Source organism: Pleurodeles waltl, chromosome 5 (genome assembly GCF_031143425.1).
Source record: "Pleurodeles waltl isolate 20211129_DDA chromosome 5, aPleWal1.hap1.20221129, whole genome shotgun sequence".
Classification (NCBI taxonomy): Eukaryota; Metazoa; Chordata; class Amphibia; order Caudata; family Salamandridae; genus Pleurodeles; species Pleurodeles waltl.
Window position 1 is genome coordinate 907884154 of NC_090444.1, and position 23493 is coordinate 907907646.

General features: G+C 44.7%; 1 protein-coding gene across 1 annotated transcript in view; it reads left to right on the forward strand.

The window, feature by feature from the left end:
• ENTPD6 (ectonucleoside triphosphate diphosphohydrolase 6) overlaps positions 1 to 20330 on the forward strand; it is a 296348-nt gene extending 276018 nt beyond the window's left edge. The window contains exon 14 of the mRNA XM_069235036.1: positions 18373 to 20330. Within this exon, the coding sequence (XP_069091137.1) occupies positions 18373 to 18462 (90 nt within the window). The 3' untranslated portion in view covers positions 18463 to 20330. The remainder of the gene's footprint in view (positions 1 to 18372) is intronic.
• Positions 20331 to 23493: the final 3163 nt, after the last annotated feature.

A 23493-nucleotide genomic window follows, 5' to 3' on the forward strand; every position in this document is an offset into this window, starting at 1 on the left:
AAAGGCCCTACAAACTCCTCCAAAATGTCCTTTTTTGCTTGCAACAATTAAAATGTTGTCAAAAGCTAGTCAACCTTAAATGATTTCTATGTGATAGCTGCTGTCACATATATAACACACCACTGCATTTTTGTCACAACTTTTGATGTCCTTTTCCTCCCAACTTTTAACAACCAATTTGTTTTTAACCTTTCTAACATCACTCATGGCTTCTCCACTCTTCAAATTATGATCATCTTTGTGACCTCTAATTTGTTGCACAGATTTAATATACAATACCTTTAGTAGTATCTGTAGTAGCATTGAGAGTCATTTATGTTCTTGAACCACCTTACTTTAAGTTTTCTTTATTACCTTACATCTAAGAATTTGATTACAAGTAATGGTTTCAACTTAAGAAATGGCTAAGCTCATAATGCTGATACATAGTCTTCAGTGGGTTCGTCTTCACCTTGTGCCATTAACTAGAACTTGAACCTCTGCATGCAGTATTATTTTTTTGCCAAATCGTATAGTTAATTATTTCATAGCATATTCAAAATAGTCAAGTTTTCCAGGAGTCTCTAAGGGTGTCAGATTTTAAAATTAGTTGATGCCCACTCCTCCTTAAGTATGCTTCAGTAAAGACAATTTCCTACAAGCTGTACACTCAAACCCCTCCACACTTCTACACATGCCATAAAAACAAGAAGCCACAGCTCTCATTCTTTCAAAAGTTCTCCCTTTGTTTGAAGAAAGATGGGTGGAGTTCCTAGACTTGACATAGTAGCAGAAATACGCATACACTATAGTTGTTGACTGACTGTTTCACAAGCCAACGTAAGTTTGCTAGACGAATAAACATGCACGGTGGAACTTCATCAGGAGGTAGGCAGACAAACTTGGCATGAAAGATATGCCTGTCCCAGGATTTTGAGAAACACTGACTTGTAGATGGCACCAGTAATAAAAGACCATGTCTCGTGGAAATGCCACATCCAGTCGTGAAGCACGCAGCGTTGCCAACACTGAACTGACGTCACTCAACACAATACTGTCCAGCCATGAAACGCATGAAACGCATGTCAGGCTTACAAACAGCAGTATTGAGCAAAACCCCAAAATCAACAACTCCTCTGGTTTCTGCTTAACACGCTTCCTCAGCAAACACACCACTACTGCTACAAAACAAAATAGTGGATCACTATAGAAATCATCCTCTGCCAAAACCAGGAATTTTCTCCAACCCTCAACAACAAACTCAGGTGTGGTTCACTGCACTCTTGTGACCCACTCATCACGAGTGAAAGAAAGATGCAGACAGGGAATACTTTCATTTAAGTATTATTAATACAAAACAGGAGCAAAAATACCATTGCATCACTAGAAATCTTCTCTAACTCTTATTCATAACATTCTAGAATAGTGCCCACCGTGAGCGCCATGCACCTACATTCTAACACTAGAAAATAAACTAAAATATGCAACAGCATCCAACACCGTTCAGACACTTTTAAATTTGCATTTGTAGGACATACAAAGTGTATTAGATAACTAATTATTACAAATAATTCTGTACGTGCTGCTCTCACCTTTCCTGCAGCAGACTGACTACAGAAGACAGAAAATGGTATTGATCATCTGATTAGCATCACGAGGATACATACCATTAAACTCATGCTAGCACCTCTATTTGTAAAAGAAAATGTTAATCTGCCAGGCTTCAGTGACGTTACTGGGTCATACATGATACCTTTGAGTAGTAAATGCTCCAGCATCTGGAGCTGCTTCTACTGGTCCTTAATACTTTGTATATGGGACTGCAGATTTACTTTAGAACATTCTCAAACCTTCGTAGAAGCCATCCTAACTCCCTGGAGGTATTGTTCGCTTTTGTAATCAGTGATCAGTATATTTAGGGTGGTTTGGTTGGCAGTACACACTTCACAAACTGTCCACTACATGCACACTTTAAAGTTCTTTTACACATAAACAGAAATAAATTTCTTCATCTGAATCCGCTAACCAGGAATTCAGCATCTACTAAAATCAGAACTAATGTTTAAGTAACTCTTCTAAATCACGCTTCACTAAAAGGATATGTTTCATATGTTCTTCTTCAAAAAAATGATAGCTAACCCTGCGTATTTTAAAAGCATTGTCTTACTAATTTTAAAATGTAGGTAGTGGCAACATGTCGCCCTAACTATATTCTATGTTATGAACCATCTGTGTCTTTTTTAGTTCTAGCAATCACAGTTTTCCTTCAAAAGTGAACCTTTTTCCTGCAGTTCCTTTGTCATTGTTGTTATTCATCACATATTCAGTATCATGCAAAAAGGGAAGTTTACTTGTGTTTGTTTAGGCTGAATTCCCATGGTCTGTTGCAAAGTCTATATTTGTGATCCTTCCCATGCTCTACCGACCCCCCCCCCCCCCCCTGCCAGTGAGAGCCAATACTGGAAGCCTGCCTCTTCTTAGTGTTCTTTGAGAATAGAGGCAGGTTATGGATCCCTCTCTCCCACCCCTAAGACCTTCAGGAAATGAGATTTGAGTGCTTGACTGTAAGGTTCTTAGTTAATTTACTTGCTACTTTGCTACAGTATGTCTTCCTTTGCTGTAAGAGGCATAGATTTTTCAGATAAGATGAAGTAGAATGCCTTCTTTGCTTTGTGTTTAAATAGGGCTAACTTGGATTGCTAAATATTAACATCACTTCAGCCCTGGTAAACCTAAGCCGTGTTTGTGCTTATTATTGAACATTTATTCATGTCCTTAATTACCCAGGCATAATCTTCATTCCCCAGTAATATTATCTTTTCCCCACCAACATTAAACAAATCGTTAAGATCTTTGCCATTATTTGCTTCTAGTCTCCCAAAGGTGTGGAAATAGAATTCCACGCTCTCTTGAAGGACCTGTATGCCGGCCAGCGTTTGTATGGTGTGTGAGGATGCAGTGTTCCTGTTCAGATGTGCATTTTGTATAAAATAAATAACAAAGTGATTGAAATCGTAACCAAACTGCATGTTGGCATGGACAATAGGTATTTTTCCAAGATGGCCACCACCCATGTGCTTGCACAGTGGTCATCTTGAAATAGTTTTACGTGTTAAGTAGTTATGACTGCTACCCTTGTGCACACTTACATGACCATTTTGGAATAGTTTTAAATCCTTTCAAAGATTGCCATTTGCTCATTTAGCAGCGGGCATATGTGCACAAGCAAGGAGCTGGTGGGCAAACGGGTATGGAAGATAATCATTTGTAAATTGTGGAAAAGCAGGTAGAGGCACACATTTGGAGAAAAAAAATAGTTCCTCATGCACCTCCCTGCAAGATTGTCACAGCAGTGAAAGAAGACAACTTATCCAATCAATCCATGGTAAGTCTGAAATGTTCCATGGGTGGGACAAACACAAGAACGTGGATGAATCTTATCAACTCAGAAGCAGGGAACTGAGATTAATAAGAAAGGCTTTGAATCGCAAGCAAGCACCAAACCCACTTCAAGTCAATCTTGTATACAATAAGTAAGTGAATGAGGTTAAGAGCAGTCGGCTTACTCCAATAACAAGAGCAAGTTGAAGGTAAAGGATCATCAAACAACAACCTACATCCTTCCAACAAAGGTCAGCTTAATCGTTAGACAAGATAAGCTTGCTGCTATATTGTACTTAAGCGTAATGGCACCAAACCTGAACAAAAGACATGATAATGTAATTTTTCCTAGTGGGCATTGAGTACTCTCTGGGCCAATTATTGTTGTTGTTGTTATTGTTGTTATCATTGTTATTATTATCAGTATTATTATTTTCAGAAAATATTTGCATTTTCCTGCCTACCCCTGATATGGTACAGTCCGAAAACATTAAGTGTGAGGGGATAAAGGGAGTGTTTGAAAGTTAAAGAATAGAACGGTGATGCAGGAGGTTAGGAGGATGAATTGGATAACAGTATCAATGTTCTGAAAGGGCTTGCTGAGAACTGTTGAGACCGTCCCACTAAATGGGCTGCTATGCTGAGTAATGATGGCAATACTCCGCACTGGTGTGGCCCAGGGATTTCTGTAGAGGTTCATTGGTAACCTTTGAGGGCTCATGAATGCCTACCATGCTTAGCGCAAACAGCTTTTGTCAATAGTTATGGTACAATTTGAGCTTTTCTAGCAGTTGCTCCTGTGAGCTAAGAGGTGACAGCATCAGACCATGTGGTGGCATCAGTATTCCTCCAGACGTCATGGCACAGTCATATATAGGTGCCACCCCTGCGCACTGACGTCAGCTCATTTCTTTCTATGACCTTTGGCTGATATCCAGAACTGTGCTTCCATATTTTTGTTGGTGTTTTGCCGACCCTGAAATGATCTTTTTGAAGACAGTGTATTCATGAAACATCTGACCTATAGACTAGAGACTTCAAACCGTGTGGCGACTCGAGGAGCAGATGCCAGTCACGGACCTGCACAACAATGTCTGTGGAGTCTAGGGATCTGGTGTGACTCAAAGTCCTGTGATACATTCTCCCTGATGCATTCAAAGGACATTTGGGAGCATGAGGGTAAGCTGTGCATCACTAAGCATAAGAAACGAGGCAGCTCATGCCCAAAGTTGCAGGCCTTTTTAGCTTCAAGTCTACAGTCTTGTCCTGCTCCAGGTCCCGGTCCCATTTCTGTTCCAAGTCACTCTCCTTCGGTAAGTCTAAAACAAAGTTGAAACACAAATTTTGTCAGAAAGTTAAAAAAAAGTTCACCCGGGATTTGTCTCCTTCTTGTCAATCGCACACCGGGTAGAAGTAATTCTGCCTGCACTTGAAAGCTCTGACTCCACCCCAGACATCTGAGTGAGAACCCATTCCTAATCTGGCCCTAAGGTGCACAGATTTTCCCAGGCTGTTGGCGAGCCCTTTAGCAGGTGGAGGCCTTGAAATAGGCCACATTGCATTGCTGAGTGATTCTAGGTCAATCGGGAGTGCCTTTGTGCTCCATTTAGCCAACGGGGCCCCTAGCCAGACTTCCACAGTCTAAGCCTGTTCCGGCACCCCATTTGGTCCCCTGCTGGTGTCTGCCCATACTTCAGCAACTACACCACAGGCCACACTGGTCTTGGCTGTAGTGGCACCAATTTCGGATCTGTCCCCAGTTATGGCCAACGGTTATGCATCCAGAACAGTGTTCAGCTCTATCTTAGCCTGTGTCTTAACAAGATAACCAAAGCGCATCCTCTGGTTTGTAATGATTCCCAAGCAGTCATACTATGTTGCCACTAGGACTATTTGAAGGTTCAAGCCATTATCAAATGTAGAACCTGTCCAGGCCTTCAAACAGTTCTGCATGATGAATATGTGAGGAAGCAGACGATTTATGACAATTAAACCCCCCCCCCCCCCCCCTCCCCACTTCCTCACTCTGCTACTGATTATGGTCTGTAGGTAAATTTGCCAAATGGCAGTGGCCTGGATATTTCCTGTGAGGCAGAATTGGTCTCCCCACTAGGACCCCTACTTTTCTGTGATAGGGGCAGAAATGCTAGACCTTCATCTGTCCACAGTTGAAACCAAGGCAAATGTATTCACTGAGATAAAAGATGCAGGACCAGTCTTCATTGAGCCCTTGCTGGCTTTTAATGAGTGTCTGAAACTTTGACAGCAACCTTGTCGAAACCATGTTGAGTCCTGCCAATGAGTCGCCCTGTAGCAAAGTGCCATGTGTCTGATCCTGGACACCCATCCCTTTTACCCAACACCCAACCTAGAGGAATTGTTGGTTGAGGCTTCCACCAGCAGGGTCCCCTCTAATGATGTTCCCATGGCACTGCCGGACAGTGGATTGAAGAATATTGGGGTATTTAGTAAGGATTTTCTCCTCTGTCCATTTGGTATTGAGGACCATGAATATGGTGTGTTTGATAGGAAGCTACACACATGCCCTCTGCGATATGGCCAGCGAGATCTTGCCAGGTGTTCCTGAAAAATTCAGAAATGCCTTCACACAACCAATCCATGATGATCAGCTTGTGGCTTAGTAGTTTGTTGAGAGCTGGTCTGAACATAACAGATTGTGTAGGTCATGCCATTGGCCCTTGTGTAATGATCCAACTTTAGCTCTGGATGTGCGCCACAGGATTTTCTTGGGACTAACAGGCACCTCTTATGGATATGCCTCGTATTTTGAAGAAAAGGGCAATTCTGCTCAGGAGTGCTTCAAGGAAAGTGGTGTCACAGCCTGTTTGTTTGACTTGTCATCACCAGCTTGTTATTACCACCAACAACATCAGCAATTGAGAGGGTACTTGCTAAGCATAGTATCTCACAAGAGGCAGCTCTTGCATTCTGTGCAACATCCCACACTGTCATTTTGTGCTTTTAAGAGACCGTTTTAAGTGATGACAGGTGCCACACCCAGCAACATGGACATCATTCCCTTTCTTCCTTGTCCCCTGCCACAATTGCAACTAAACTGCTCCTATCCCTATTCTTTGGTTGGTTGCAGCCACTAGGGATAGGAAATAGGCTTTTTCCACCCAGCTGGCTTGCAGTTCCCTTAGATTGGTGAATTTGTGATTGTTCTACATGGTTACGCCCTCCACTTCATATCCCCCCCAATGTACTTTTTAGCCCCACTAAGACTTTTGCTTATCGTGCCTCCATCCTCGCATGAGAAGCTCAGTTACTGTTGGCCCCAGGGGCCACAGAGAGAGTCCCTGCGGAGCAAAAGGGCATAGGATGCTGCTACTACTACTTTAATACCCAGGAAGGATGACTGGTTCAGATGATTCTGGAATTTCGGTTCTTGTACACTTACCTTTGAAAGGACAAGTTCACAATGCTGACTCTGGTGTAGATTCTCACAGCCCCGGATCAGGGTATGGGATGGTATCCTTGGACGTGCAGGATGCATACTTTTGTGTACCCATTCTGCAGCCCCAAGGACCCTCCCTCCAGTTGGTGGTAGAAATAGAACACTTTCAGTTTGCTGTCCTGCCTTTTGCCTCGCCTCAGCTCCTTGTGTGTTTGCAAAGGTGAAATCGATGGCTGCAACCCATCTTTGCAGGTTGGAGGAGGACATATTCCCAAACCTCAACAATTGATTGTTGTTAAAAATGGGGTCTTTGGTTTGCAGTCAGGTTAACCCCCTGTCCAAGCAAGGACCCTCACTCTAGTCAGGGTAAAGGAGAATCACACTCAGTTAACCCCAGCTTACCTTACCCCCTTGGTAGCTTGGCATGAGCAGGCAGGCTTAACTTCAGATGCAATGTGTAAAGTATTTATAACAACACACACAGTAACTCAGTGAAAACACTGCAAAATGACAACACAGGTTTAGAAACATTCAACTTACTCGTCAAGTTATGAATTGTTAAAGAATAAGAGTCTTAAATCCTTTAGAAAACAGTGAGAACGTTGTTAGCGTACAAAAGTACCTGGGTAGCATCCAAATAACACTGCACGGGTAAGTGTGCATCAGAAAAAGCCAGTGATGCATCGATTTCTCTCTCGCAAGCGAGACCGTGCGTTGTTCCTCCTCTGGTCGGGTCAGTGTGTGTCGTTTCTCCTTTCCCGCAAGAGAGCGATGTGTCGTTCCGGACAGGCACCACGAGTCTGGGAAGGCTTTGCGTTGTTTTTCCGTGTCCAGCAAAGTTATGTTGAAAATCCGGTTGCACGGTATCACAAAACTGAGCTGCATGGGGTTTGTGTAGTAATCAGCCTCCGTTAGAGGGTGTTGCACGTCGTTTCTCCAGCCGAGTTGCGTCGATCTTACAGCCGTGATGCAGGTGGAGCATTGATTTCAGCCGGGAAGCCGGCAGCGCTTCGTTTATCAGCCGCATCATGGAAGGTGCGGCAAAAATTTCCCTGCACGGCGGTCTGTGCTTGGGCTTTCAGTCTTTGTCTGCCAGCTTCACCTTTCCAGGGCCCAGCAGCTGGATAGGGCACCACTTGGCAAGGCAGGAGTCTCAGCAGAGAGTCCAGGTGCAGGCAGGGGAAGTCTTTGATGGCCGTAAGACTTCAACAACGGGAGGCAAGCTCAGTTCAAGCCCTTGGAGAATGTTCACAAGCAGGAATGCACAACAATGTCCAGTCTTTGTCCCCTTTCACAGGCAGAAGCAGCAACTGCAGGATACCGCCACAAACCACAGTCACCAGCAGGGCATCACTTCTCCTCCGCTCTTCTCCTTGGCAGAGGTTCCTCTTGATTCCAAAAGTGATCTAATTTTCAAGGGTTTGGGTTTCTTATATCCCTTTCTGCCTTCGAAGTAGGCCTACTTCAAAGGAAAGTCTATCTTGTTTGTGAGATCCTGCCTTGCCCAGGCCAGGCCCCAGACATAAACCAGGCAGTTGGAGACTGCATTGTGTGAGAGCAGGCACAGCCCTTTCAGGTGTAAGTGACCATTCCTCCCCTCCCTCCTAGAACAGACAGCTCATCAGGATATGCAGGCTACACCCCAGCTCCCTTTGTGTCACTGTCTAGAGAGAGGTGTAAACAGCCCAACTGTCAAACTGACCCAGCCAGGGAATCCACAAACAGGTCAGAATGGTTTAAGAAAATGGCTACTTTCTAAAAGTGGCATTTTCAAACACACAGTCTCAAAACCAGCTTCACTAAAAGATGTATTTTCAAATTATGAGTTCAGAGACCCCAAACTCCACATGTCTTATCTGCTCCCAAAGGGAATCTACGCTTTAATCATATTTAAAGGCAGCCCCACGTTAACCTATGAGAGAGATATGCCTTGGAACAGTGAAAACCGAATTTGGCAGTATTTCACTGTCCGGACATGTAAAACACATAAGTACATGCCCCACCTTAAACATACACTGCACCCTGCTGATGGGGCCACCAAGGGCCTACCTTAGGGGTGCCTTACATGTAAGAAAAGGGAAGGTTTAGGCCTGGCAAGTGGGTACACTTGCCACGCCGAATTGGCAGTTTAAAACTGCAGACTTCAGTGGCAGGGCTGAGCCATGTTTACAGGGCTGTTAATGTGGGTGGCACAACCAGTGCTGCAGGGCCTCTAGTAGCATTTGATTTACAGGCCCTGGGCACCTCTAGTTCACTTTACTAGGGACTTACCTGTAAATCAAATATGCCAATCATGGAAAGCCAATTAACAATACAATTTACACAGAGAGCACTTGCACTTTAGCACTGGTCAGTAGTGGTAAAGGGCCCAGAGTCCTAAAGCCAACAACAACAGGTCAGAAAAAAAAATAGGAGGAAGGAGGCAAACAGATTGGAGATTACCCTGCAAAAGGGAAAAAGTCCAACAATTGTTGAAAGCAAGATCACCGCAATCAGTCATGGACCACCTATTGTTCTCTCCTGGGCCCTCCATCAATGAGTTGAAGTCACCTCCAAAATCACCACAGAGCATTTCATTTATGAAGGCCATTTTGGACATAGTGGCCTTAGAGATCTTTGCACCCCTGCAACTAGACTAGGACATTCATATTATGATCTTGATGGTTTATGCTCAAGCCTGTGTTCTGGTGTGGATTGTTTTGAGCCTTTTGTGGCACGTTGCCTTGTGCATTCCACACATTACCCCTGCATATTGACATGTGTAAGCTCTGCAGTGGAATGTCTGCCTGCAGTGGACTCAGAACTGGAGTTGCTTCTGACAACATGTATATCTGATACATATGTCTAGCTACTCGTTCCTTACCTCAGAAAAGTTCCCAGGCATCGGATTGAATCCAGAAAATCTTGAGCAGTACCTCTGCATACCAGTATGTAGCATTGATCAGCTCGGTGTCATCGTTCATACCAGAAATGATGTGCACAGTGCCTTTATAGATGCCAGCCCAGATTTATGACATTTCTTTTCTTTCCGTGCCATAAGCGGAGATCCTTGGAGATCAACCTCAGTCCTTTTTTTGGGACTACCTTTTTCAACTTTTTGTTGAAATTCATTGTGGGCTAAGCTCCCAGTGTGTTAAGGATGCCCCCTACAACAAAACTTGTGGAGTTTAAACCCTGTGGTTCTAGTCTCAGGCAGATGTCTGTGACAGACCTCCCCCCCCACCCCTAGTTTTCTTGTGGTGTCTGGAGCCATTCCATGACCCCAAGGCCTGGCCCGACTGTCCAGCGATAAATCCCAAGGCAGTCAGTCAGGGAGTGTGCTTTGAAGCTTGTAGTTTCCTGACCCTGGATGACTCCACACAGCTCCTGGTCACGAGAGAAGGTCCCAGGCCCTTTCTCTTAGTCATTTCTGCTGATCGTCGTTGCACTCCAGTCATCATCGAGTAAATCCCACAAGAAAAATGAATCTGAGAAGTCAAAATGCTTTTCGACTTTGCCGTGCCTGTCCAAATCATCAGATGAGGCATGGGAACTACGCCACAAATCTAGTTGCCACTTCAACACATCAGTTGCGGAGCCTAAGTCTGGATCCGCTCCACGCCATCCAGAATTTGCCTGAGCGAAACTGACCCCAGCCCAGCTTAAAGTATTTTATGAGGCTATTTACCTCCCGTTTGTCAGGCTGACCCATTTGGAGTGCACACAGGTTCGGTAGGTGGTCAAACTGAATTCCTGCTTGTGGGTTTGCCCTCTGCACCAATTGGACCTTTTGAAACCGTTCCCGGAACATCTGTGGTCACAAGTCAACATCTTTCCCTGGAGTCCATTCCAGCTCTGCCAACCTCATTGTTCTATCTGACTCCAATACGGAGCCAAAGTGTCGTCACCTGAAGTCTACTCCAGCACTGACTGGACAAAGACCATCCGGGCTGGAGACAGCACCTCCTTTTTCTGACACACCATGTAAGGAATATGATTAAGGTGGACCTGAGGCTCCCTATGGTTATCCCTACCCCAGGAGAGACCATGGACATAGATAACAGGTATGAGGAACTGACCTATGCCAGTGGTCTGGACACTTTTTTCCTGACATTTGTCTAGTCTCTCCACCTAGTGTGGCTATGGAGGACGGGCCTCCTTTGCCATGGTGGTAAGGAGAGTGGCTGAGATCCTGGACCGTGGCTGTCCTGGGTGGCAGTCACAACTAACATCTTTACAGGGGTGCTTCAACCCTGGGTGGCTCCCATGGAACCTCTTCTCCACTTTAATGATGTCCTCACTGTTGCACTGCTTGGGGCCTGGGCTAAGCCCTGCACAGGTACTCTTGTACACAGAATCATTGCCCGTGGCCATTGCCCCACTCCCGGGGACCAACGTTTCACAACCGACACCCCACCAGGGAGACCCTGACCATGCAGGCCTCCATTTCCAAAGTCAACCCTAGCGCATGCCCTACCACACCACCGGATAGATAATCCAAGAGGCTGGACACGTTGGGCACAAGGATTTTCTCTTTCACGACACTTGTACTGTGGTCCAGGAACACCACATGCCTCTTGGGCTGGTCTTCCCACACAGTTTGGGACTTGGTTGCACAAGTGCTGCCTGTGGTCTAAAAGGAGGCTCAAGACATTCTGTCCCAGGCTGTTGCCAATGACAGGGACGCAGCAAGGTTAACAATACGCTGGCGAGTGGACACAGACTTGCTAGGAAGACCAGTTGCTTTGCCAGTGGCACTTCATCACCACGCCTGTAAGGTCAGCTGGCTTTTTGGGGGATGTAAGGGCAGCCCTTATGGAGATGCCCTTTGATGACACTCACCTATTTGGTTATAAGGCAGATTTGGTGTTTGTGCGCTTTAAGGACAGCAGGACCAACTCCAGTTGTTGGGGACTCACCACGGTGCTACGCCAGCCCCATTCTGCCTTTCGCTCCTTCCATGGCTACAGTAGGAGCTACCAGATGTGTCCTTTTCTACTCAGCCACCACGCCCAGCACGTGGCTTTTGTGGTTCCTCGAGCTTCCTGGGACACAAGGCCAGAGATTTGCCCAGCCCATCGCCACCACCCTCCATCAGCCACAGCCTCCAAACTCCTTAAATATGCCTTCTCACCATCATGGGCAGCTGGTCGGTGGCAGAATCCAGAACCACCTGCTTCTATAACCTCAGCCAAATGGCCAATCCAAATTGTTCAGTGAATTTACACCCTCCATGAACCCTGCACCTTGCGGCCCATGCCATCATCTTCCGACAGGCTGTTTGAGGGCCACCTCTCCCTCTTGCATAGGAAGTACAGGCTTTTCTGGCCAAAGTAGCGGTTCAGAGGGTGCCGACACCAGAAGTAGATAGTGGTTGCTGTTCCTACTACTTTCTAGTGCCAAAGAAAGACGGAGAACTCAGGGGGTGATTCTAATTCTGGCGGGCGGCGGAGGCTGCCCGCCAGAATTCCGCCCCCATAATACCGCTCCGCGGTCAGAAGACCGCGGAGGGTATTATGAGTTTTTCCCTGGGCTGGCGGGCGGTCTCCAAAAGACCGCCCGCCAGCCCAGGGAAAAACTCCCTTCCCACGAGGATGCCGGCTCGTAATCGAGCCGGCGGAGTGGGAAGGTGCGACGGGTGCAGTAGCACCCGTCGCGTATTTCAGTGTCTGCAAGGCAGACACTGAAATACCTTGCGGGGCCCTCTTACGGGGGCCCCTGCTGTGCCCATGCCATTGGCATGGGCACAGCAGGGGCCCCCAGGGGCCCCGCGGCACCCCCTACCGCCATCCTGTTCCTGGCGGGCGAACCGCCAGGAACAGGATGGCGGTAGGGGGTGTCAGAATCCCCCATGGCGGCGCAGCAAGCTGCGCCGCCATGGGGGATTCTAAGGGCAGCGGTAAACCGGCGGGAGACCGCCGGTTTACCATTTCTGACCGCGGCCAAAGCGCCGCGGTCAGAATGCCCTGCGGGGCACCGCCGGCCTGTCGGCGGTGCTCCCGCCGACCCTCGCCCCGGCGGTCGAAGACCGCCGGGGTTAGAATGAGGGCCTCAGTCTTATACTAACCCTACGTCCTTTAAACTACTTACTGAAAAAGGAGAAATTCAGAATGCTTACTATGACTCAAGTCCTGCCTGCCCATGACCCGGGAGACTGGATATTATCACTGGAATTGGAAGATGCATATTTGCATATATCTGTCCTTCTGGCCCACAAGCATTACCTGCAGTTCACGGTGGGCGAAGAGAACTTTAATTTTGCTCTGCTTCCCTGTGGCCTTACCAGTGCACCCCTGGTACTTACAAAGGTGATGGCGGTGGTAGTAGCCCGTCTCCAGAGGTCAGTCTTCCTCTGGCTTGACAACGGGCTTTTTAAAGTGGGAATACCCCCGGCAGTTGTGGCCCACCTCCAGACTATGGCATTCAACCTGCATTCACTGAATTTCACTATAGATGGCCCGAGGTCACACCTGACACCCTCTTAGGTGCTCCCTTTCTGGACACAGTGCAGTTTCACACCCCCCATTGAAGCTACGAGTCAGGATATTCAGTCTACTATTCCGCTGTTTGAGCCTCTTTCGGTGAGCATGGCTTTCGGTGAGGTTGACTCTGAGGCTACTGGGTCTCATGGCCTCCTGCATCCTTCTGGTAAAGTATGCCCGCTGGTGTTGCACTGGGACCTGAAATCCCAGTGAGCATAGCGTCATAGGAATCTCTCTGACATGATCCAGATATCAGAGTGAACTGTAAAAGACCTGCATTGGTAGCTGATGAACTGAAATTGGGTCAGCAGCAGACTCCTTTTCCTGCCCCACCTAAAACTCACAGTAGTAATAGTGTCCCTTCTGGGTTGGAGTGGCCATCTGGGAGAGGTGGTGATTAGAGGACTCTGGTTTCCGGTAAAGTCTCAGCTTCACATGAACTGGGAGCTGATAGCGATCTGGCTGGCATTAAAAGCCTTCCTCACCTCCATTAAGGGGAAGTTGGTTCAGGTGTTCACTGACACCACTACCACCATAGAGTATGGCAGCAAACATGGCTGAGTGAGGATGTGGACCCTGTGTCTTGAGGCCCTGCATCTCTGGCTATGGCTGGTACATCAGGACCCTTTTCTGGTCATTCAGCACCTGGCGTGCTCTCTGAGCAACGTAGTGGACTAACTCAACTGTCTATGCCTAGTGGATCACGAATGGCGTCTCCATCTAGATGTGGTGCAAGGTCTCTATCTTGACTGGGGAGGACCTTGGTTAGATAAGCTTTTGATCTTCCCTAAGAAGTCTCTGAAGTTATACTGGCAGCCAAGTGTCCATCAACAAAGTGTATATGCCTGCCATTGGGACAAGTTTGTGGCCTCTTTCTGCGCTTTTGTCTGAGGTATTGCTGTTTGTTTGATCTTAATAGCCTGGCAAGCTTTGCTTTGGGCACAGTTAAAGTGTATCTTTAAGCCATTTTTTGCATTATTACAGTTGCCGTATCAGCCCTCCCTGTTCCGTTCACTTGTTGTGCCCTGTTTCCTGAAAGAACATCAACATCTTTCCACCAAAACTTTTCATTATGCCCCAATGAGACCTTAAAGTGGTTCTAACATTTTTGATGTTTTTGCCCTTTGAGCCCATGCACAGCTGCTCTCTGCATCTCTTGGTGATCAAAATAGTCATCTTGGTGGCCATTACATTGGCAAGGAGGGTTAACAAGCTACTGGCACTCTCTGTACACACTCCATACAAACTTGCTCTTTGTACCTATGTGTCTTTTCTACCAAACGTGATGACACCTTTCCACGTTGGTCAAAGTTTCAGGCTGCTGACCTTCTTCGCTCTGCCTTACCTTTCTAAGGAGGGCAGGACCCAAAAAGAGTGTTGTCATTCTACGTCAGTCTCACCTGAGAACACCAGATGGATGAACAACTATCTGTTGGGATCCCTAGGCAAAGAAAAGGAAAGCAATGCAAAAACAGACCATCTCCAAATGGATTCTGCTGTTCATTAAGATCTACTACACACTGGCCAAAAAGCAGCCCTCTGATGCTTTGCAAGCTCTCTTCACATAGCCAAGGTTGAGACCACTGTGTTAGCACTGGGCCCCTGTCCTTGACGTCAGTCAGGCTGCTAAGTGAGCATCTCTGCACATGTTTACAAAGCATTACTGCCTTGACGGACAGATCCATGGAACAGGAGCTATACCTGTGTGTTCCTACAGATCTTTTTGGTCTGAGCCTGTTCACAGACTAACCTCCGGGGAAATACTGATTTGGGATCTATACTAAGGTAAGTAATCTGCCTTATCTGGTTGAGGCTATCAAGCTGTTGATTTCTTACCGACCCTCCTAACTTCCTCCTTCTGCTTAGAAAATTCCCTGTAGATCCTCTGCACATAAGTCCATCTGCCATTTTCCATGACTTTGTGCTTCTGGCATGGAAATGTCATGAAAAGAAACTGTCAGTATGCTGAGGTGGCGCCTGTATAGGCACAGCACACATCATTTCCGATGTAGAAGACACAGAGCCGATTGATGGCACCTTTTGGCCCGCTGATGTACTGCTCAAGAACTTCAAGATCCAGTCTGATACCTGGAGAATATTCTAAGGTAAGGAATCTGTGGTTAGATAGTCTCTACTAGATAAGGTGTTACCGAAGGTGAGTAACTTGTTTATCTCACACTGTGATCCCAGGATCTTTAGTTGTGGCTGTTAGATCCCAACAAGACCTGTTGAAGACAATTCTCCCTGGCTGTCAAGGAGCGCATGGTAGTGATGGATGCATTAGTGTTGGGGTGGTCACTTGGGTAAGGTGGCAATAAGGAACCTTTGGTCTTCACTGGAGGAGAGAACACATCATGGTTAGGAAGCTGCAACCCATCTCGATTGCCTGGAAGGCCTTTTCCCCATCCATCAAGGGAAATCAGCCTAAGTCCTGATGAGCAACAAAACCTCCACATGTTACTGCAAAAAGCTGGTTGGTGTGGGGTCGCCAGTGCTGTGCCAGAAGTGCTTAGACTCTGGAGGTGACTTGATCCTCAAGGGATCTCCAATCAAGGATCACCAGTTATCTGTCAACAGTTGCTCTGTCACTGTCATGGTGGACAAGCTCAACAGACTCCATCTGGTGGACCACAAACGGAGGCTGCATTCAAAGATGGTTCAAGGTGTCTTTAGGCATCTCCTTTTTACCCTTTCTGAGAATGCATAATGTCATAGGCACTGCACTAGACCTTCCTCTTTAAGTTTCCCTGGAAGACTCATTCTTCCTAAATTGGGCCTGTGGCTTCCTGTATGCTTTTCCGCTGCTGCCACTTCTGCCCCAAATTCTGAAAAAGATCAGGAAGGGTTGGGTTCAGGTCATCCAGAGTCAGTGGATAGGTTAGGCCAGGCGAATGCGGTCTGCTGTACTACTGAGCATTTGTCCTTTGCTCCATGTACCTCTTCAGGAGTGCCTACTCTCCCAGCAACACTGCATCCGAACTTGTACCATCTGCACCTCCATGTTTTGGGATTGAGTGAAACAAAGTGAGTGGTTTTGACCAGCCCGCATATGTAGTAGATGTTATCATGGGAGCTTGACGTCCCGCCACCAAATTTACCAGTCTGCTGACGGAAGAGTTTGGCCTAATGAGAAGTCTATCTGGTCAACTCAGCTCAGGCTATGTTTTCTGATGTGCTCTTCTTTCATTTATCACTAGCCTGGCAATGTCTTACTCTGGGCACTGTTTAAGGTTATTTATCGGCCCTTTTGCCTTTTTTTTTTGTACATACTGTCTGACACCCTTTTATTAAGGCACCTGGGGTGATGGGTTTCCTGAAACAGTTTCATGTTTCCTCCTGTGCTCTTTATCGTGCCACAGTGGGTTCTTAACTTAGTCCTCATTTTTTTATTCTCACAGCTTTTGAACTTATGCACAGCTGTCCTCTGAGACAGGTGACCATCAGACTGTTTCTCTCATTGTAGTTACTTCTGTGTGCCCTGTCTGTGAACTGCAGGCACTATCAATGTAATTTCCGTATAGCACCTTCTTCACTGACAGATTGGTGCTTCAGACTTCAACTTCCGTTCTGCGAAGGTGGGAAGTCCTTCAGTGTGGTTCAATCAATAATTCTTACAACTTTCTTCTCTTTGACACATCCCTCTAAGGAGGAGTGGAGTCTTCATTGGTTAAATCCTTATCGGGTACTTAGCTTTTCTTTGAATGGATTAAGGGCTATCTGGTAAATGACCAACGTGTTTTTTTGGTTTTGCCAGGACTAAGAAAAGAAGGGCAATTCAGAAACAGGCCTTGTCCAGATGGTTCGTCCTGGGCATACAAATGTATCATATCCTGGTAAAGAGGAGCCCCCGGGGTCTTTCTGCCAGAGATAAGTCTGCCACTGTCATTGGTGAGGGGTGTTCCGGTGTTGGGCATCTGCCAGACTGCTATATCCGTCCCTAGTCCGGCAGTCCAGTGATGGAGAAGGGTGCAAGACCCTATCCAGTCACTTTATATGTAAAACAATGTTGGACATGCACTGGCTGTAGAAACACCCTGCTCATGCGGTTTTGGGGAACTAAAAAGTTAGTCCGAGGTTCCCAGGTATGACATGGTTTTTAATTTTTTTAATTTTTTTTGGGAGTAAGGTGGCATTTTCCCCCACTTCGTTGCTTTTCTCATATTGCTACAATGTCAGGCAGTCTTAGCTGCCAAAGCAAAATGTTTAGGTCCTCTCAGTGACTGGGATTCTTTCTGGTTCGTAAACCAGTCTTTTTGATTATTTATTTAGTTTTCTCAAAGGTTACTGAACAGATTAACGCCAAACAAAAAAAAATGAAAATCGAAGTTTGACCAAGCTTTCTTCCTATCAAGTTTGGGGAGTTCTGTTCCGCAATCTGTACTGTAGCAGACAGATAACATTCCTTTGGGGCTATCACAGACTGTGATTTACATGTGAAACTGGTGGAGAAAGGTATGTTTGGTTGTGTATCGGGTGGCTCCTCCATAGGGGCAAAGGAGCATTGCCCCTGCACCAGCAGCGGCAGCTGCAAACTTTTTCCCAAAAAAGGATCATAAATTGTGTTTGATTGTTTTTTGGGGAAAGGGGTGGGGCCACGGGGTGACGTGCACTGAGGGAGAGCGCTCCGCCCTCTCCCTCAGAGTGCATGTGTGTTTGGCCGGCCGTCTTAGGCTTGCCAAACACACATGCACAGCAGGCTGTCTCCAGCCTGGCAACACAGTTGCCGGGCTGGAGAGAGCCTGCACAGGCTCCCAGTCTGCCTGGGAGTGCCCTAGCTGGGCGCTCCCAGCAGCAGCGTCAGGATTGGCGCTGGGCAGGCTGGGAGCCTGTGCCTGCCTGCAGCGCAACGGGAGGAGGCAGAGGAGGGCGCAGCGCGGGAGCGGAGGTAAGTGTTTAAAAAAAAAAATGTATTTATTGTACTTAATTCACCCCGCACGCGTGCGCCGCCCCACCCCTTTCCATTAGCGCAAGCCGCGCCTGTTGTATATATGTATAGATGACCAGTACAAATTATTTGTTGTGACTGGAATATTGTATAACCAGTGGTCGTTCAATGGCCCTTGTATGAAAAACTGACGCACTTTTAAGTGTGGACCTTTATTTGTGTTTTCTTTTTCCCTTTTTTCTTTTTAGCTTGCCCGAAAAATTAACGATGTTGAAACCAGCTGGGCTCTAGGGGCTACCTTCCACTATATTGATTCAATCAACAGACTTCGTTACTGAAAATCATAACGTATTCAGAGAAGTGCTCTCCAGTTTTAGGAAGCAGAAGACTGCACTATCTTGACTGGGCGATCAGGCAGCTATTTAAGGGATTTTTTTAAACAATTTTGTGATTTATTATGGTCACAAGAAGTGCGCATCTCCTTTGTGTAAAAAGGTGCTATATGACTGTTTGCCAAACGTGCTTTGAAATTGTCCTTTGAAAGAGAATGGGAAACACAACTGCCAGTTGAACTTTTACTGCATCACTCAGTTGAGCCATGATATTTTTGAGTACTTTTTTGTGCCTAAACGCTAACTCAGTTTGCAAGTACACGTCCTGTGTCTAAAAAACAATTGTGAGTGCTTACTGGAAGCTCTTCATTTTGCACTTAAAGGACTCGACGAGCGAGACTGGAGAACTCCAAACTGAAAGACCATGACTACAAAAGACCATGACTGCGAAGCCTCTACTTCGATACAAAAGTTATACACCTAATTTCTGATACAAAATAAAGCACTTCTCAACTGTCTCTTTACGTATGCCATGCTCTCACTTGAAAGAGCACAAATGACTTGTGAGTTGGAAGAATTACCCATTGAAGTTAAAGCATATTGAATGTTTGCACAAAGTCATTGCCACTGTGTGGCAAAAAACCTGTGATGCACAGCCTACTACAGCAGTGAATGGTGTGGTAGCTAAATTGTGCTTGAAAACATCATGATTTGTGCTATAAGGAGAACATGCAGTCCCACTTTAGAGAAAGATCATAAGAGACCAATAAACACAAATTATTTGTAAACTTGAGAAGTTCCTTATGCAAAACTTAAAAAATATTCTGTAAGAACTTTGTTGGCGCTCTGTAGTCAGAAGCCACATCAAGAGATATGATTAGGATGTAAATATACACCATCTGTTAGTGTCTTATCACCAACAAAATAACGATGCTGCTATGAAGGAAAGTGGTATTTTGAAATTGTTATGTTCAGTCACTTAAATGTCAGATTTTACCTGGATATGTGAGTATTGTACGTCCATCTCCAAGTGTATATTTTTTTTACTTCCACTTTTCTTCTGTACGCTCGTAGCATCTTATTTTAATTATAGTAAACCTTTGTGTTCCTCTGTTAAAGGGTGAGGATATTTCCATTGAGAACAACTACTTAAAACACTGTCAAGGTACTGACTATCTGAGAGTTGCCACCGAACAGGAGCTTGGAAAACAAGAGTCTTGGATTGCATTCTGAATACGTGAATATGTTTCTTTGTAAAGATCAAAAGGAATCTAGTTTAAATTACCTACCTCTGCAGCAGCCAATTTTTCAATCCCAAAAAGAGGACACCTTTAAGGTCCCCTAGCACTGGAGTAATTGCCACAGCCGGCCTTATTGTTCTAGTCGCACAGTGGGGTGTTATCGCAATTTGGGGAGGGGCAATTACCTGTCAGAATAAGAAAATAGTGATAGACGTTTGGAGCACAGAGAGCCAGAGTTGTTTTCTTGTATCCCAAGTTTGTTCTTCTTTTTAAAGTCTGAAGGACAAGTGAATCCTTGCATCATAGAATTGTCTATTTATAGTTGTGTAAAGTAAAAGGGCACCACCAGATTCCAAGCGAGGTTCAAACTTTAGTTGTGGGTATGTGGAATTCTTTTAAAAGTAAAGCATAACGAACTGGTACTGTTTTTGAGCTAAAACCTTTAACCTCTGTTTTTTCTCTCTTCTTTCGGAACAAACTGTCTATCAACTAAGCATCAGTGTGGTGTAAGCCATGCCAGAGAAATTTGTGGTTTCTTTTGTGTATGATTGAAGCGGTATCTGATGTGCACAGACGGCAACTTTAGAGACCTCCAATAAATCCCTGTTCATTCAGAGCCAAGTGACAGATGAATCGAACCTCTGTGTCATGTATGCAATGCTAAGACAATGTATGTACCTTCCAAGAGGAAACTGCCTTTACAACAATACCTTTACCACACAGTGCCTTCACCACACAATATCATTACCACAGATGATAAGTATTGATGTATCTACAAATAACGGGAAGGCTAAGTTGAGTGTTTATGGGTGGGTAGTGGTAAGGGCGGTAAAGGTAATTTGAGGGTTTTAGGGGTTGGCAGTGGTAAAGGGTGGTATTGGTAAATTTAGGGTTCAAGGCTGGACAGTAGTAAAGGGTGGTAATGGTTATTTTAGAGTTTAGGTGTGGGTAGTGGTAAAAGCAGGTTAGGAGTAAATTACAGGGGGAAGTATATATAGCGATTGAGAGAGGGTGGGTTTATTTATGACCAGTGAATTATCAATGTACTATTTATGTTAAATGAGAATCATCCTGAGGTACTACTAATATGAGAGTTTTAATATTGACCACATTAGCCACAATTACATTAGTGGCCACTATATGCAAGACTAACAGCCGTGATCACTTCAGTGCATCAGACAGTTGCCAGTAATGTAAAAAAATGTATTGTTAATGTGGCATGCCTCTGTAAGGGTGTACATAACAGCCATCGTTACAATGCCATTGCCACCAAGTTAATAATAGGTCTCCCCAATACCAAATTATTTTTCTTTCATTTAATTCATATACCAACTTTAAATTTGTGAAATTTAACCATTTTTCTCCAAACATCAGCTTAAGAGTTCTAAAAATGCACACATTGTTGTCTCGAATACAAACTTTCCAATTTTGATATACGTATAATAATTCAACCAATCAAACATTTCTAATTTGATAGGTTGGGCTGCACACAGGTGATCTACTTACAGGTAATAGACAAGCTATAATTAGCTCACAAGCTACTTGCGGAGAACCCTGTATTAGGGACCAACACTAACTAGAGGAAAGAGATTATCCCTCCGGCCCCTCAACTGACAGCCATATGCTGTAAGGGAAAACGATCCTAATTTAACCACTTGGCCTCTCTAGCTTAGATAAGGTTTGGACCAGTTTAGCCAGTGTACATCTGCTGTGGTCTCCTTTTACAGTCATTGAACCTGTAGCTCTGTATTCACTCTATTAAAAGCAGCTGAGAGAGAATCACCGGCAGATACATTTCCCCTTAGTGTATGATGTTTTTGCAGTTTGTCTACTACTTCTCATTGGGAAGGGAATCCGGCTTCAGAGCATTGTTCAAATAATTTTAGAAATGGTTGGTGTCCACATTCTCTGGGTTTATTTTAATGACAGGTAGTCCGGAAAGTTATCTGTATTTGCTTGGGGTTGTAGTAATCTAGCTTTATATTGTTAGAGGGGTGATGTCACAAGCCCTGGTACAGTTCCTTCTCTGAGTGAAGCCCTAAAAGAGACATTAATGGCGGAATGTGGTGACATAAGATCAGTAAGAGGAAGGGTCAAGATTAAGTCTATTTCTTTGTCAAGGAATTATAGACCAGGGAAGTAGGTAAATGATGGCAGGGGAACATACCTGTTTTAACAACATATTTGGGGCCCATCAGGTTTAGCAAACACCTGACTTAAACCCCTTGTAGAACTTATTTCAGTATGGAAGTGGTTTGAAATCATTTTACATACCTGCTGGGTGTTGATTCTAGCAACTAAAGCTGTTACCGATTAAAATGTTCTTGGAGTGCCAGAATATATATTTGCTTATTATTTTGACCCGATTGCAAACTTGCAGATGTGATTTGTAAATTCCATGTTCTCTACCCATTACTTTTCATTCCAATTTCTTTCCATTTCATCATGTTTCTCCCTCAGTATTGTCAGCTCCAAAGTGAACCATTTAACAAGGAGCTTACAGAACCGTAGTTGTTTTTTTTTGGTTCTTTGGGTTGCTCCATCTCTCAAAAAACTCTGGAATAGGTCTCAAATGCTTAGCACAGGAAAGGCTGAATATTAAATTGTTCAGCTGAGACATACCAGTAGGGAGAATGTCCCCCGTGATAGTCTTACTTTTGAGTGTGCCACAAACCTTAGGAATTAACTTTGGTTGGTGCAGCTTGGAAAACTTGTTGCAACACGAGATTGTAAATTCTGATTAAGATAAACTCCGAGTGAAGCACATGGGGGTGAGGATGTCCTCTCGAAATACTGTTTGGGAGCTCATTAAAATACTTTCAATTTAAAAAAAAAAATCTGTTTATTAAGTTGATTTTTCCGTTCTGAACGATTTTACACGGATCTGTTCCATGGATTAATCAGACACATTTAATGTAATATCGTCTTTGCACAGGTATATACAATTCTGTTATGAAAATGAAGTACATAAATGAAGGCCTCATCGTATACAATCATGGTTTAAAAAGGTGGGTGATCCATTGCAGGTATCTCCAGCCTTTTCTGTGCTGAGAGCTATTTATGTTAAATGAAAATCCTTCTGAGCTAAACTAAAATGAAAGTTGTAATAATGACAAAATCAGACGCAAATATATTAGTAGCAGTGCAATAGGCACGTTTGCCAGCATTAATGTAAAAAATACTTTGTTTATATGGCATGCGTTTGCAAGGGAAATACATAACGGTTAGTTACAATGCCCCTGCCACCATATTAATAATTGGACTCCCCAACACCAGATGATATTTCATTTGTTTAAATTTATTTAATTACAAGCTTTAAATATGGTTTGGAAGTTCAACCATTTTTCTTCACACATCATCCTATAAGTTCTGAAAATGCACACATTGTTGTCTCATATACAAGCTTTTCAATTTAGGTATACATATATTGTTCAACGAATCAAAAGTTTCAAATTTAGTAGGCTGGACTGAACACAGGAGACCTTAAGTTACCATTTGCTCACAAGCATACTTCTTGGAAAATCCTGATCCATTGTTTTCAAATCGGATGTTCAGAAATGTATTATGATAAGATTAGTAACTGAAATGCAACTCCTAGCGAAAAAGAGTAAATAATGATACCCAGTTTAGGAAGACATATTGAGCAGTTCTATATCCAATAAAACCCTGCAGTTTGGGGCAGCAGTCCACTTATCCATTCATTCATTTTTGCAGGACAATTCTTCCGTCTGTTGCATTCCAGGATTATCAAAGGCATAAAGAATTTTATCCCAGAGAGGAGGTATTTTCATTTGCA